The sequence below is a fragment of the Rutidosis leptorrhynchoides genome, chromosome 10 (assembly GCF_046630445.1).
Source record: "Rutidosis leptorrhynchoides isolate AG116_Rl617_1_P2 chromosome 10, CSIRO_AGI_Rlap_v1, whole genome shotgun sequence".
NCBI lineage: Eukaryota > Viridiplantae > Streptophyta > Magnoliopsida > Asterales > Asteraceae > Rutidosis > Rutidosis leptorrhynchoides.
Window position 1 is genome coordinate 319078869 of NC_092342.1, and position 17535 is coordinate 319096403.

Consider the following 17535-nt stretch of genomic DNA (forward strand, 5'->3'; position numbering starts at 1 on the left):
TGACATGAGATATACAAATTTACAAAAACAAGCAACACAATCTCTTAAAAACACCTATGGGCAAGATATGACTTGAAACAAGCTGGAAGGGCTAACGATTACAATGCTGAAATTTCAATGACAAAGTAACCATTAACCCGCCCATTTAGACATTTTGCTTTAGAGCTTTTGGAGATCAACTGAAAACTTGAAGATTCAAACGTTCATGATTTAGGTCCACACATGGCCGATTATCCAATTAATCTGCTTCGAATCAAACAAGCCGCACAAGCAGGTTAAACAACTCTAAATTCTTAGCCTATTCCACATCGATTTACACCTGGGCCATCAAAAGCACGATGAGAATTAAGCCAACCATTCCAATCGAAGCTTATTTTCTTCAATGTATTTAAGATCCAATCATAGCTTCCAGTTGGACTTTTTTGTCAAAATAGCGGCACCTTTTTTATTATTGTCGAACACGATTGTGTTTCTATTTTCCAAATAAAGTAGCGAGCAATCTAAATAACCGCTTGCCGTGTATTTGTAATAATAGGTTATGAGAAACAAAGGCCCGATCCTAAAAGAAAAAATTCCAATGAAAGTTTTGGGGGTATATCGAACTCCCACCATTTGAAGATTCGACTCCAAATATCTTTAGCAAAATTACACGAAAGGAGAGAATGGTATATAAGTTCAATGCTATCATTACATACATGGCAACAAATAGAGTCCGAGTCAATGCTCCTTTTATCTAGTTCAGTATGTACCGGAATTCGTTTTCTTCTTGCTCTCCAAATGAAAATGACAAATTTTAAGGGGACGAAATTTTTAGTTATTGACGATATATGACCTACTCAAAGCCTCCCATCTTGTACAATTGCAAATTACAAGTAGTATAAGGGTGTATTTGATAAACTTGAATGATTAACCACTAATTAGTTCTTTATTTGAATGATTCAAAAGTTCTAAATATAGCTAGTTTTGAATGACAATAACATGTTCGATAATAAATTTAAATAAAGAATGTAAACGATATCATATTACCTTATTAACCGTTTGACGCTCATAATGTCTGTTAGGGGATGTCAAAATTGACATTTCCGGGTTCTCAAATTATTTTATGACGGGCAAGTGTTAAATTTGTCACCCAATCAAATTTTGACGCCTCATTTTCACTTTGCTTATTTAATTTTTTCTCCAACTTTAATCATATTATACATCATGTCACCAAAAACCTTTTCACTATTTAACATTTATCATAATATAACTTCAAATTTTTACACTGCCAAGTTATTTTCACAACCTTTTCTCTAATTCTAAAAACAACAAATTTGACTCCATGTTATAGTCATTGTAACAAGTGGTCCATAATAACTAAAATAGCAAATAGTAACCTTAAGAGTTTCAAAAGTATTATTCCATTCGTGCCATTTTAATTGTCCATTGATCAAAAACATGCAATTTAAAAAATGTTTTTATCACAATGTGTTTTTTTATTTACAATTTTATCCTCACTCAATTAACTATAACTTCCTCTTAATTTTTTCTCAATAATTAAGAATTTAATTTTCTTACTTTCATGTTTCTTTATTGTAATAACCCGCATTTTTTCGTTAATTTATTTTAACGCCCGTCTTTTTTTTTAGATAATATCTTTCGTTATCTAAATTCGTACCTTCCGTAAATTAGCGTTTTTAATATTAACGTTATTTAATTATAACATCTCTCGTTTACTCTAGCGTATTTAAAAGAATTCGTGTGGTTAATTCACGCACCCGCTTTTAAACTCGAGGGACTAAAGTTGCCAAGTGGACAAACAAGTTGACTAGGTCAACTAGTCAACCCATCTCCCACCATTCATTCCATCCATCTTCCACCTCCCTCATTCTTCTTCCACCTCCCTCATTCTTCATACTTCCATCTTTTTCTCTCAAACCCAACATCAAAGAATCATCATCTAAATCCGATCTAGGAGGCTAACATCAAAACAAATTGTACTTTTGGAATCCACTCTTCATCCTCTACGTTTTGGTACAAATTTCATAGCTTGGGGTAAGCTTTTCAAAATCTCTAAATTTCATAAATTATACCTTTAAACTTAAAAGTGTGTTAGTTAGTGTCTATGGCTCGGGTCTAATATGAATATGTGATTGGTTTGCTCGATTTTATTGTTTTGAGTAACTAGCATGAACATTGAAATGGATGTGTTTAATCTTAAGTTTTGGTTGATTAAATGTTATTGTTATGTTAAAGTTCATGTATTAAATGTGTTACTAGCATCATTAGCTACATTTTGGTATCTAGGTTGACTTGGAAAAACTTCCTTAACATGATTAATGATTTTGTGATTTTTGGTTAGGGTTTAATAGACTTAATTACGAACTTTTGATGCATTGAATGCTTTGCAATGTTGTTGTTAAGTGTTTAGTTGCAATGTATGTTTAATTACCTTCGAAAAGGCATATCGTATGTGTAAATTGGATTCCCGAATCATGAAATGCATTTTATGAACTTGAAACTTTAATGATGAACTTTTAACGATCATTCGACGAGGTTTTGGTTATTGTAAATGATGATTTTGATTGATAATATGTGTTTAGTTGCATTCCTTGTTAAAATACCTTTACAACGATGTATGGTATGCGTTTTGAATGTTTTCGGTTCATAGTTTGGGTTTGAATGAAGTTTGGTTCGTGCACATAACAAATTTCAGCAACAGCATTTTTCCAGGTACAGGAGCGTCGCTTTTGTACTAAAAGCGCCGCTCCTGGTCAATTTTTTGTGGAGTTTTTCATCAGGAGCCAGGAACGCCACTTCTGGAGACAAGAGCGTCGCTTCTGTGTCCTCAAGAGCGCCGCACCTGGTCTTGGTGCGCCGCTCCTGTGCAGAGAAAGTCCCTGACCAAAATCACCTTGTGATTTCACAGTTTCACCCCCGCTTACTCGTAACTCTGATTAACATGAAACTTGACCAACATGCTTATATACGATTTCTCATCATGAAACAATAGTCGAAAACCCGACCCGATCTCGTTGACTTTGACTTTGACTAAGTTTGACTTTTAGTCAAACTTAACCAAAAACTTATGTGATCGTTCTAACTTGCTTTTATACTTATATCTTGCATGAAGCTTGACAATTTGATTCGCATGCTATATAATCGAGTCGTAACGAGACATAGGACTAATTGAACAATTTCGCCCGACCTTGTGTCGTAACCGGTAATTGATACAACTTATTTGTTTAGGTCAAGGCTAAACAACTTTCATGCACACGTTTACTTTGTAAAGTACCTTTATACTCGTGCACTCAAGGTGAGATCATAGTCCCACCTTTTAAACAACTTTTACTCTTTAAATCATGTGATGAGAAACATATACGTATTATACTTTTATGCTTTGAACACAAGTACGAAAACAAACATTCCACATGCGAGTTAGAACAAAAAGCCTCAATTCAATTATCATTAGTTACGCTTGTAGGGTGTAAACGTGAACTTATGTTGTGTGAATCCATACGGGCTTGACGCGCCCTCATTCGGACGGTTCGCTACCGTTAGCGGATGAAATATATTTTCGGGTATAGTGTAGGTTCTAACACTATGATAACGGGGTTCGTATAACAGTTAAATCTTGATAATTGGGTGCTCGCGAACGTACAACAACTTTGGAATGCAAACGATTTGGATAATCAACTCATACAAAATCTTGTGGTTCAAAAACAACGTTTACAAATACACCTGTGATTTCACCAAAGTTTTTCGTTGACAGTTTTCTATATGTTTCTCAGGTTCATACTTGGCTACTTGATACATGCTTCCGCACACTTTGATTACTTTCTTGGGGTCAAGCATACATGCATACGCTAGTTATAGCACATTTGGATTCAAACTTAATGTTTACATGCACACGCTATTGATAGCCTTCGTGATTTTCAACTTATATTATGTCGCAAGTTATTTCAATTATACTTATTAACTTTTGTAAACTTATACTTGTTGTCGAACAGTTTGGTTTACTTAAAACCTTGCAAGTCTTACACGTTTCAAATGAATGCGACATAATTTTGGTCAAACGCGTCTCATTTAGGGACTGTGACCACGTAACGAGACCTAAGTTGACGGCGTCGTCAATGGCGATTTTGTCGGGTCGTCACATTTATTGCAATTTCACTCTTTCATGAAAAAATAACTTAATTACATCACTCGTCTCTAATGTTTACTACAAATTTCACCCTAGACCCTATTTTTTGGCATGGTAGCCTCTAGTGTATTGGTTTCTTCACGATCCTCAAGTCTAACTGTCATTAACTCATTCTCATTAGTTAGTATCACACGAGGGTAAATTTTTCATTGTACGTTAAACAATTTGAAACCTAACCGCCTCATAATACATACACTTACATAAGTTTGAAACCTTCACCCAGACTTTTCAGATCCACGTATTATGTTCCATATCAAACAAACCTTAATATATACAATTTGATATGGATCATCCGGTGGATGAAAGACATAAACTATACGAACTGAGTATGCAAGTTTAGATACACTTTCTATGGATTAGCTATACTGTAATGTTTCATCAAGTACGTTCATGATTTTTATGTTATTTTTCAAGTTTTGATCAATTCACTCATCATTTACTAACAATTATATATATATATATATATATATATATATATATATATATATATATATATATATATATATATATATATATATATATATATATATATATATATTGATTACAGCTCAATACCCATTGTGTATACTCAACTTGAGCTTGCACACTTGCATATGCATTTTAACGGTTATATGTACTTAAAATGCATATTGTACAAACATATATAAAGAAACTCATCATTTAATTGATGTAGAACAAAGTACAAATGTAATAGATGGAACAATAAAAAAAACACTTAATCAAAACACAATTTGTATTAACAAAAATTCGTAAACCGAATATATAATCAAAAACACACTACGTTTCGAAATTGGTTAACTATATAATATACGTCCATGGATTTCAAAGTCCTTGAAGTGTGAAGCATAGCTCGTCTACCGTATCACCAAAATTTAACCATCTCGTAAATCAATTTTGGATAATTGAAGGTGAATTGGATTTTAGGGATTAACGTTTTGTGATTGAAAAGTTGAATGTGAATCGGATTACAATGCTGGAAACTAATGGGTATATATGTTATACCAGAAAGAAACGCACAATGACTATTCTACACTTGTCTCAGTAACCAAATAAGTTAACGTTAGCTAGGTTTGAGGATCAATATGAAATCAAATGCATACATTAGAGGTTACCCTGACACCCTGCAAAATAAAACTCAAGGGTCCATGGTGAAGTTGTAGTAAACATCAAGGACCATTGGCGTAATTAAATTAAAAAAATATGGAAACATAGTGTAAAGGTTATCAAAGATAAAACGCTGAGACCCTATAAGGTGAAAGCACCTTGTCAAACACACCCACCAACTCCACGTTTCGTATCATCCCATAAAACAAACCGGGTAAAGCCATTAAAAAAAAACTTCTACTTTACTCTTCTCATCAATTAATTTTTTTTCATCATTAGGGTTTAATAAAAAATCCATTTTTTTTAATCTTTCCCAAAAACATCATCATATTTATCTGTAAATTTAACTTTTCTTCCTTTCATTTTCACAGTGTCAACAAAATCCAACATGTTTCAGAGATTAGGAACCATAACTTCAAAGATTCAGAATCAAAATCTTTGAACTGGGTCTTAATAATTTTAGTAGATAAAGAACATTATATCAAGGTTTTGAGTTATCATGGCAATGTCCTGCAAGGATGGTAAAGGTGCAATTATGGATAATGGGAAATATGTTAGATACACACCTGAGCAGGTCGAAGCCCTAGAAAGATTATATCATGAATGCCCAAAACCCACTTCAATTCGACGTCAGCAACTCATTCGTGAATGCCCCATTCTCTCCAACATTGAACCCAAACAGATCAAAGTTTGGTTTCAAAATCGAAGGTAAATTCTTGATTTTTTTTTCTTTTTTGGTTTCTCACATTTGTTTATACATAAATGTATTGATTGCATGTAAAGATTTATGGGTTGTATCTCAAGTTTGTTTTTTTATTAATGGGTTTTACATAAAGTTTAATTTTTTTTTTTTTTTTTTTTTTTTTTATATCAGTGGGGTGGGTTCACTGATTGCATGGTTTTTACTAAAAGTTTGTGTTTTGAAAAATGGGTTTTGTTCACCGATTACAAATAATTATGGGTTTAACATAAAGTTTTGGTTCAATTTACTACTTTTAAAGATTTACTGTTTTGCATAAAGTTTGTTTTTTTTTGTTTTTTTTTGTTTTTTTTGTTTTTTTTGCATAATGACTTTTATTAACTGCATGCAAAGATCTTCTGGTTTAACAATAAGTTTGTTTTATAATAAACAGATGCAGAGAAAAACAGAGGAATGAAGCTTCACGTTTACAATCTGTGAACCGAAAATTAACTGCCATGAATAAGCTTTTAATGGAAGAAAATGATAGGTTGCAGAAACAAGTGTCACATCTGGTGTATGAAAATGGATGTTTTCGTCAACATACACAAAATGTAAGACTTTATTTGGTTCTATAATTGTGATTATCTTTCCAAAATTGTTAAATTGGTGATGTTAAAGTTTATTGTTTTTTAGGTGACTGTTGCTAGTAAAGATACTAGTTGTGAATCTGTGGTGACTAGTGGTGGTCAACGCCATTTAAGTCCACAGCATCCTCCAAGGGATGCTAGTCCTGCTGGGTTAGTTTTTTTGTTTAAATCATTTTGTTACAATGGTGAAGTTTTCTTAATATTATAGTGATTATTGATTAAGTTTTGTTATTTAAATTTATTTATGTTTTATGGTTTGCAGACTTTTGTCCATTGCAGAGGAAACTTTAACAGAGTTTCTTTCGAAGGCTACTGGAACCGCTGTTGAGTGGGTCCAGATGCCCGGAATGAAGGTATATTACGTAGTACTAATTACTAAGACATTCGTATTTGAATGATTTAACATATAGATTTATTCATTTAAACTTTATTAGTAATAAGTTAATTAGTACTCCGTATTTAGTAATAGTTAGTATATTAGGTAATCAGTATTATTATAGAGATTGACATGTAAATCAGTAGATATAATACGGAAAATGCGCAAAGGACAAAAGAATGATGTGTTGGGCCATAGATTTAGAACGATGCATGCGGCTTTAAAATCTGCCGAATGGTATAAAACATGATTTAGTAAACAAATGGAGTTCATAATGTGGTGATTTAAAATGAAACAATGTTATGTAATTGTGGAGGTTTCTGTTATGGCGGTTCGAAGTTATGAACTGACTTTATTTGACATTTATTTATTGTAGCCTGGTCCGGATTCCATTGGAATCGTTGCTATTTCTCATGGTTGTACTGGCGTGGCAGCACGAGCGTGCGGCTTGGTCGGTCTCGAACCTACACGCGTAAGTAATGTACCCAATATCAAATGCTATGTTGCTACATAAATACCAAATGCTAATATAATCTTTATGGATTGAAAGACATAGATTTTCTCCTAATTTGTAACAATTGTTTGCATTTGTACTCATGTAAAAATCTTAAAAATTTAAAATCATATGCAATTTCAACTCTGAATAATTCAACAGTGATTGCTAAACCGTTTAGTCTGACACTATTTATACTATCAACTAACGTTTTGGGTTTCAAAATATTGTCTCAGGTTGCTGAAATCCTCAAGGATCGCTCCACGTGGTTTCGTGACTGCCGAACCGTAGATGTCCTCGACATGCTACCCACTGCTAATGGTGGAACCATTGAACTTTTATACATGCAGGTGAACAACACTTGAAACCTGTCTTCCTTTTAATTAATTAGTTAATTAATACATTATTTAACTTGATTTTATCTAATTTTGAATTCATATGATGTTCTAGCTTTATGCTCCTACAACTTTGGCTGCGGCTCGTGACTTCTGGTTGTTGCGTTATACTTCCGTTACCGAAGATGGCAGTCTAGTGGTTAGTTTCAACCCTTTCACAATTTTTTCAAATTTTTTAAAATGCAGATTTGGCATTTTTTTTGAGTTGTCTTATTGTATTGTATCAAGGTATGTGAAAGATCACTAACCAACACCCAAAACGGTCCAAGCATACCGTCAGTACCAAATTTTGTTCGAGCAGAAATGCTGCCTAGTGGGTACCTTATTAGACCTTGTGAAGGAGGAGGGTCAATCATACACATTGTTGATCATATGAATTTAGAGGTATTATTTCGTAATATTTTCGTGTACATATGTGTACCTTATGATGATATGAGTTTCTAAATGTGTATCATGAAAATAGGCATGGAATGTTCCAGAAGTCTTGCGCCCTTTGTATGAATCGTCAACCATACTTGCTCAAAAAACAACTATGATGGTAAACAACAATCGTTTTCTTCTTCTTCTTTTTTTTTTTTTTTTTTTTTTTTTTTTTTTTTTTGAATTTTAACAAGGGATAGAAGATTTTAAGATTAACTATATATAAACAGGCGTTACGCCAATTGAGGCAAATCACTCAGGAGGTTTCTCAGGCCAGTACACCTAATTGGGGCCGAAGACCTGCAGCTTTAAGAGCGCTTAGTCAGAGGTTAAGCAGGTAACTAAATCACCTTTTCGAATTTTTGATTTGTATCGAGTAGACGCAGTTAAAACAAACATGTTCGAGTCAAAAAGGATATTTTTTTCCCGACAGAACATGCGAATTATGGTTTCTCTAAATTTAATTTTCTATTTTTAAGGTTTTCGCTTGTCCTTTTCACATGTTAGATAAAATATCACAATGAAGTAACCATTTATAAGTAAGTATTTAAAACTTTCATTTCTAGTTTCAAGAATCGTTACTTGTGCTTATCCAGCCATTTTTTGTTCTTTTTATCAGGGGTTTTAATGAGGCCGTGAGCGGGTTTACTGACGAGGGATGGTCAATGTTGACTAACGACGGAATCGATGATGTCACGATTGTTGTAAACTCTTCTCCTGAAAAGCTTATGGGATTGAATCTTTCTTTCTCAAATGGATACCCATCTGTTAACACTGCTGTCATGTGTGCAAAAGCTTCGATGCTTTTACAGGTTAGCAAAACCAAGATAAACTGAATCATAAATTTTAAAAGATTGCTTTTTTATAACATTTTTTTAAGAGTTTTATTGTATCTTCTAGAATGTTCCTCCGGCCCTCTTGCTTAGGTTTTTGAGGGAACACCGTTCAGAATGGGCCGACAACAACACGGATCCCTACTTGGCTGCCGCAATTAAGATTGGTCCGTGTAGCTTACCGGGGTCTCGAGCCACTGGCGGTCAAGTTATTCTTCCCCTTGCTCATACCATTGAGCACGATGAGGTAGGTTGACTTTTTTTATTTGACGAAAAAATGAAATATATATATATATATATATATATATATATATATATATATATATATATATATATATATAGGGGCAGGATCAATGGGGAAGTAACCAAGCGGGGGGAAGCAAATTTTTTTTTTCCGTTTTTTTTGAATTTTTTTTTCCAGCATCAAGATCACACGAAAATATTAACATTTAGAAGAGACACTTCGTGATGAATGTTATTATTTAGGCGGGAAAACGGTCGACAAAAATAACATTCAAGATAATATTGTTCGTGAAGAATATGAACGTTTTTTTTCTTCATGTTTTGTGAAGTAAAAATTTAGCCCGATTTAGGGTTTAGGGTTTGGTGTTTTGGGTTTATGGAATAACTTAAACCCTAAACCCTAAACTCTAAACCGTTCGTGTTAAAAACTTAATCTAAATCCTAAATCTAAACCCTAAATCTAAACCCTAATATCTAAACCCCAATATCTAAACCCCAATAGCTAAAATCTCAAAATACGCTCGAAAAACACGATAATTGTTATATATTACTTCTTCGAGCGTTTTCCCGCCAAAATAAAAACATTTATCACAAAGTGTCTCTACTAAATGTTCATATTTTCATCTCATCTATAATGTTCGTGAACAAAGTTTTTTCAAAAAACGAAAAAAAAAAAGTTTTTGCTTCCCCCGATTGGTTACTTCCCTCTTGATCCTACCACTATATATATATATATATATATATATATATATATATATATATATATATATATATATATATATATATATATATATATATATATATATTACAAGAAACACATTTAAATGGAATAATTCGTGTGAAGTATTAATTTTTTTGTGATGTATAGCTTTTGGAGGTGATCAAGCTTGAGGGTGTCGTGCATAATCTTAATGATGCGATAATGGGACAAGACATGTTTCTCCTACAAGTATAAATCATTTCGTTTTACTTTCTATTTGACATGTTTCAATACAAAATCGTAACTTTATGCTCATTTTTATCTAATACATTTTTAAATAGCTAATACATTTTTTTATAAAAAAATAGCTATGTAGCGGAATGGATGAAAATGCCGTCGGTATGTGCTCGGAACTTATATTTGCTCCCATCGATGCTTCTTTTGCCGATGACGCACCTCTTTTACCTTCCGGTTTTCGCATCATTCCTCTTGATTCGGGCAAGGTTAGTAGTTATAGATCGTCAAATTGTGATTTTTATACTTATTTAAGCTTTTTTTTTACAATTTATATTATGTAAATGCTATAGGGGGATTCAAGCCCGAACCGTACCCTCGATCTTGCGTCCGCACTTGAAGTTAGAGGGTCGGGGAACAAAGTATCTGGTGATCGAAACGTTGGTGTTGGTAGTGCAAGGTCGGTGATGACAATTGCTTTTGAGTTTGCGTTCGAGAGCCACATGCAAGAAAGTGTAGCTTCTATGGTCCGTCAATATGTCCGTAACATTATATCGTCAGTTCAAAGGGTAGCATCGGCATTATCTCCGTCTTTAAACGGAGGTATTCAAGCACCGTTGGGTGGTACTCCTGAAGCACATACTCTAGCTCGATGGATCTCTCGTAGTTACAGGTAACTATTTATCTTTCTATTTTTAGCAAGTAACATGCTAAATCTGCTTGTGATGACTATGTTACTACATATGAACTATGTAATAAGTTAATGCACTTAAATAACCTTCAAGTTATACTCTGTTTGTATTTTACATAAGCCAAATTGACCTATGAGACACGTTGTTGTAAAAGTCGGCCGACGCGTCAGTTTGAGGACTAATCCGTCCCGTTTAGCCCAAAAGCGCCTAGAAAGTCGGTCAACGCTAAACTTTCGGGTCAAAGTTGGGCTTTTCAGTTAAAGTCAAAATTGGTCAAAATTTTAATATATTATAAAATTAAATTTTGTGCAATATATCTATATTTGATATATTTTCATGTAGCATATACATGTTTTATTTGTTTATTACTGAAAGTCAATGTTGGTCAACGCCCGACTCGTCCCTTCAAGGCCTCGCCGACTCGTCCCCGAATCGCATCTTTTACAACCATGATGAGACATAATCACCCCCTCTAAATCTTTTAATCTGAATTTTGAATCCAGTGTACTTTAGTGACTTGTATATTGTCGGCCCTTTAAACAGGAGCTACTTGGGTGTGGAGCTACTTAAATCCGCAGGTGAATCAAGTGAATCGATTCTTAAATCTATGTGGCACTACTCGGATGCCATCATGTGCTGCTCAATGAAGGTTAGTAATTACCGAGCCGCCTTTTCATTTGTTATCTAATTCTTGTTAAAATTGTGTACACTACTAAACTATTAAAAATGGGTTAATGCAGGCGATGCCAGTATTTACGTTTGCAAATCAGGCGGGCCTTGATATGCTTGAGACGACTCTAGTGGCGCTTCAAGACATAAGTTTAGAGAAAATTCTCGATGAAAACGGGAAAAGAAGTTTTTGCGCCGAGTTTTCAGAGATAATGCAGCGGGGTTTTGCGTGTCTTGAAGGTGGTATGTGTTTATCGAGTATGGGAAGATCGGTTTGTTATGAAAAAGCTGTGGTGTGGAAGGTGCTGAATGAAGAAGACAATGCTTATTGTATTTGCTTTATGTTTATTAACTGGTCGTTTGTTTGACTCTGAATGGGTCGGATTAGTAGATGGTGTTGGTTTTAGACTTTTAGCTGTTTTCATGTTATTTTTTGTTATGAAGTAGAAGTATGGTGATTATTCGGATACTGATGTTTAAACTTTTAGCTATACTTATCAAATCAAATCCGAGACCGGTATGTTTTGACTGATCATTAGTTCTTTTAATTGAAGCTGGAAAATGTATCACTTTGTATGTTTGATACTTCAGTATATGATGCTTCACATTGCTTTAAATTATAGCATAACGAGTCAGCTGTATCGAACTATTTTAGTGTAGTTATATGTTAAAGTTCAACGTTTTAACTTTTTGCGCCCCTTGAAAAAAAACTCCTTGATCTGTCACCGGACTACCAACAACAAAATGTATTAATATTAATAAGATAGTCTATTGGTTGGCGTTCTAATATTATCACAAGAGGTCTGAGGTTTGAATCTCATATCAGCACATCTTAGGGTAGACATAGAAAGGGTCGGAAACGGTCGCAGATAACAAGGTTAGACGCTTACATTTGAGTAAATTTACTTACGTTTCCCGGATAACCTGAACAGTAAACAGTGAAAAGCTCATTAGAAAATCCAGTGAAAACACACACCAGCAATAAAAATGCTGCAACAGTAACTTGCTCATCAAGCTCAGACTTTTGTCAAGTTGAAGGGTCTTCAAACATGATGTCATTATGTATAATATTGACAAAACGTTGACACCTCGACATTTTGACTTGAGAACTTTTGCCTTTGTTACCAGGCCAATAATATAATAATAATAATAATAAAACTCGATAATAGCATGTTTAAATTTGTTTCACTTTGGGTGGACAACATAGCATAAAAAAACCTTTGTGGCCAAGGAGGTTCACCGTGTACGGCTCCAAGCTGCAAAGCGTGTTGAGATAAGTGTGCTCACAAAGCGAGTTGGAATCTCGAACCCAAAGGGGGAAAAATATAAAAATAGAGAGTCGTAGTTCATATCTGCGCCAAGGTTTCAAATGAAAAGGATATAGGATTTTGATCTAAAAACCGTCTTTTAACCAATGTTTAGGAAATTCTGTTTTGGAGAATTGAAGACCATTATAGCTACACCTTAGATAAATTTCTCTATTCAAATCTTAGAAATCCTCATGCTCGTTCCAAGTTCGAAGTACCAATTGTACAAATAATAATCCACTTCGTTACATGATTTCTTTTTCATATAGATAGATATAGGATCTATGTGGCAATTACTTAAAAGTACATTTTGTGCTACAGGCCTTCCTATCTGATAGAAAAGGATCCCATGATCCTGGACCGATCTTACCTGGGATCGCAAAACCCAAATTTGTCTATGAAGAGCGGATCTAATTGTATTAGTATCTATAATTGATTTCTTCTATGTAATGCTAATCGATAGGGCCTCATTGGTAATTGCTACAAGATCTCGTGCATCGGAACCCATATATGTATATGTATGTATATATAGTGGTAGGATTAACAGGGAAGTAACCAGGGAAGCGGGGGGAAGCAAAAACTTTTTTTTTTTTTTTAAAAACTTTGTTCACGAACATTATAGATGAGATGAAAATATGAACATTTAGTAGAGACACTTTGTGATAAATGTTTTTATTTTGGCGGGAAAACGCTCGAAGAAATAATATATAACAATTACCGTGTTTTTCGAGCGTATTTTGAGGTTTTAGCTATTGGGGTTTAGATATTAGGGTTTAGATATTAGGGTTTAGAAATTTAGGGTTTAGGGTTTAGATTTAGGATTTAGATTGAGTTTTTAACACGAACGGTTTAGAGTTTAGGGTTTAGGGTTTGGTGTTTTGGGTTTATGGAATAAACCCTAAACCCTAAACTCTAAATCGGGCTAAATTTTACTTCACAAAACATGAAGAAAAAAAAACGTTCATATTCTTCACGAACAATATTATCTTGAATGTTATTTTTGTCGATCGTTTTCCCGCCTAAATAATAACATTCATTACGAAGTGTCTCTTCTAAATGTTCATATTTTCGATCTTGATGCCGGAAAAAAAAAATTCAAAAAAACGAAAAAAAAAAAAAATTTTGCTTCCCCCCGATTGGTTACTTCCCCATTGATCCTGCCCCTATATATATATATATATATATTTTTTTTTTGGGTGACGGTGGAACCCCAACTACGAAGCAGGCACATTGGCCCCAACACAGCGGGTAAACCCCCGGGTAAACCGCAAGCCGACCCTCACGGTTACCAGGTAAAGCATCCTCAAGTGAGCTTCCTTTTTGAACGAGATGACAGTGCCAAGAATCGAACCCGGGTGGCTCCCTTCACTGGAAGTGTCGGTGGCCATCCAGGCTATGCCTGGATGGTTAAACTATATATATATATATATAGTGCTGTAATGGGGTAGTAAAGTGTAGAACTGTATGTAATGGATTTGTTGTAGTTGATATGTTTTGATTTACTTGACTTTAAAGAATAATGTGTGAATTTAGATGAATCATTGTCATGATCTAAAATAAGTAAATTACTTACTACACAGTTACTAGAAAGCAAAAACTATGAACATTAATTTAGAAATCAATATGAAGAACCAATAAAGAAATTTAGAATAAATTTTTTTAGGGAAGTCACATTCAAATAAACACTCTAAGATCATACTTAAGTGAAATAAAACTTGTAAAGTAGAACCAAAATGAAAAACATAAAAGCTTGGTGATAAATTGAGACAGTCTTCTTCTCCATTATGGAAGCAGATGCAGGGTTGTACATAAAAGCCATTGATATATAATCTTCTTTGCTTTTGGAAATTGGCCTCCCCATTACATGTTTATATTTTCCCTCACTCCATTTCTGTTGTCATTAACATCAAAAAACACTTCTGTTAAAATTGTGGTCATGAAGGTTCACCCGCGATAACTCCGGACTTTCTGTAAAGCGAGTAGTCGCCATGGGATTTGTCGGTTCGCAAAGTGAGTCGGATACCCAGGTATAAAAAAGTAAGGCTGCAAACGAGTCAAGCTTATAGCTCGATTGACTTAAAGTTTAACGAGTTTCAATCCGAGTACAAATAAAAGTTCACGGATTGATCAAGCTTGAGTTTATAAGCACAAAACTCGAATCTTATAGAGACTCTCATGTCATACATAAGTACGCAAATGCACATTTAAGTATCATAGGGTGTCTTGGGTCTGTTTAAGTAGAGACTCTCATGTCATATATTAAGTTCCATTTCATTTGCCTCTTAATGGGAAGGGGTGTTTGATTCGATATCTCCGAAAAACTGACAATTTTCATATTAAGTAGCAGATTAAGATTAAGTGATAAAGAAACATCAAGCTTACTTACTGAATTAAATTTAAGAGCTGATTAAGTGGAAAGTAAACAAGCATGAATCATGTATACTTTTAACTAGAGCTAAATATTATTTCTTTATATCAAAGATGGTTTTTCCTGTTCAGGCAATATAAGTCTTTGTGCTTTTACCTGCAGCTGGTCACCTATAGTGATGATCAATGCATCCTTGTCGGGACAAAACGACACCCAACCCTTCTTTGAATAAACATGAAACTCGGATGATCCATCACATACATGAACAGATAGCGTGTGAGAATGTTCCGATCCCCTTATCAACATCCGGATCATATCATATCTCAAAGAACTCATATAGTTACTATCATTTACAATTGCATTCAAATTCTGATGGTGCTTATATATGTAACAAACCGATCCATCAACTTGTTTCCCTTTCACTTTATCATCATAATCATCAAATCTTGATTTTCTTATCGTCTTCTCGAGCATATATTTCAACATAACTTCGCATATCTTTTCAATTTCATAAGCAAGAATCTCAATGCTATCACTGTAATAAATTATATACTTTTGAAAGGCGTATAAAACTTAAGCAAAAAATCAAAAATACCATTCATGAATAAAAATCCTGATTCATATCCAAATCCAATATAAAATATGGTTATTTAAAAAGGGATTTTTTTTTTTTTTTTTAACATTCGTTAACGCATAAGAGTGTTGTATAATTTAATAACCGTTACTTCAAAGTTAATATATACTCCATAACTGTTATGCACAACTGTTTTAGCATGTTAAAGACAGCCCTTAATATTGATTCGTAAAAATTTTAAAAAGTAGTTACAAACAAATTACCTGAAATTTGAAAATGGAATATCAAGAGGTAAAATTCCCTCCAATTTGGATCTAAACGAATCGTCTTTATACCAAAAAAACTCTTCACTTTTTTCGTTTTCTTCACCTTCAACAAAACCGTACATCCTATCACCAGATCTCGACATAACCGCCTTCTTCTCTTTCGATATCTCGAATAATTTGGCGCCATAATTCGCCACATTACTAACAATTTGATTTGAAATTCCGTGATTAACAAGCTCAAAACAACCGGTTTCCGCAATCGTATCAAAAATGTAATCAGTATTATTCTGATCATGAAATGAGTCTAGTAATTCGTAATCAAGTTTTGGAAGGTAATTGATCTTTGACTTTTGTTGACGATCCGGTAAGACGAGATCAGGTACTCGAAGAGACTGGTGGAGAAATTGTGTGAGGATTTCGTCGTTAGCGACGGATGATTTACGGCCGGATGCCACCGGAGACGGCGGAGGAGCTCGGAAGGATTCCGGCCAGTTTGCCATTATAGGAATTTATCGAAGTTTGTATTGTTAATCATATGAATTAAGTACTACTAGCACTTGTTAATTGATACGAAAATGTGTTTTTATTTAACTATTTTATATTAATTAATAATATTTTGCACTTTTTGACTGTAAAGAGACTTTGTGATGAAGTATTAATGATGGTGTTTTCTTTGCTTTACTTTTCCGGCGATATTTTTGACCGGAGAGTGGTCCCGTTTTGGCTACCTAGAGGAATTGAGGAGTATTTTAGGTTGGGCTAAATTTGTATGATTGGGCTTTCATAGTACGTTGCCCTTTAAATCATTAGTTTTAAAGCCCATACGCTAAAGCTTGTATAGGCCCATATAAAAAACCTGTTACCATAGGGAGAAATAACTTGGGACTATCAAAAAAAAAAGGCCATTTTTCAAAAAAAATTTGAGTGAGAGCTCAAATTTTTTTTTTTTTTTGTCAATTTACCTTCGCAAGGAGCAAGGTGCCATGCGACCTTGGTTCCACCTGGGAGAAAGGAGCATGGTACCTTGCGACCTTGGTTCCACCTGTGAGCAAGGAGCAAGGTACCTTGCGACCTTGGTTCCACCTGTGCGCAGGGAGCAAGACACCTTGCTCCCATGTGGAAGCAAAGACGCAAGGTGCCTCTTGCTCTCTTGCTTCCACCTGGGAGCAAGGTGCATTGCTCATTGCTCCTTGCTCCCAGGTGGAAGCAAGTGAGCAAGCGGCACCTTGCGTCATTGCTTCCACCTGCGAGCAAGGAGCAAGGCACCTTGCTCCCAAGTGAAACCAAGGTCACAAGGTCGCAAGGCGCAAAGGAGCAAGGTTGCGAGGGCAAATTGACATATTTTTTTG

At 34.5% G+C, this 17535-nt stretch overlaps 2 protein-coding genes across 3 annotated transcripts; one reads left to right on the forward strand and one right to left on the reverse strand.

The window, feature by feature from the left end:
* The first annotated feature begins 5654 nt into the window (after positions 1 to 5654).
* LOC139872537 (homeobox-leucine zipper protein ATHB-15-like) lies at positions 5655 to 12039 on the forward strand. 2 transcript variants are annotated; one of them, XM_071860427.1, is made up of 17 exons: positions 5655 to 5995; positions 6421 to 6580; positions 6663 to 6766; positions 6879 to 6969; positions 7369 to 7464; positions 7722 to 7835; positions 7936 to 8019; positions 8109 to 8264; positions 8344 to 8418; positions 8531 to 8637; positions 8920 to 9112; positions 9201 to 9380; positions 10245 to 10325; positions 10445 to 10596; positions 10675 to 10983; positions 11546 to 11651; positions 11743 to 12039. In XM_071860427.1, the coding sequence occupies exons 1-17, from the start codon at positions 5787 to 5789 to the stop codon at positions 12037 to 12039; spliced, it is 2514 nt and encodes an 837-aa protein (XP_071716528.1). In that variant the 5' UTR covers positions 5655 to 5786. The 2 variants fall into 2 exon arrangements, with proteins under 2 accessions (XP_071716528.1, XP_071716529.1); XM_071860428.1 differs by having other exon boundaries at positions 10445 to 10579; positions 10664 to 10983.
* Positions 12040 to 14677: 2638 nt separating this feature from the next.
* On the reverse strand, positions 14678 to 16712 carry LOC139871274 (1-aminocyclopropane-1-carboxylate oxidase 1-like). The gene is made up of 3 exons (XM_071859005.1): positions 16184 to 16712; positions 15503 to 15881; positions 14678 to 14869 (listed from the first exon to the last, which is right to left on the reverse strand). Exons 1-3 carry the CDS (start codon positions 16684 to 16686, stop codon positions 14678 to 14680), a joined length of 1074 nt encoding a protein of 357 aa, XP_071715106.1. The 5' UTR covers positions 16687 to 16712.
* Between the last annotated feature and the right edge of the window lie 823 nt (positions 16713 to 17535).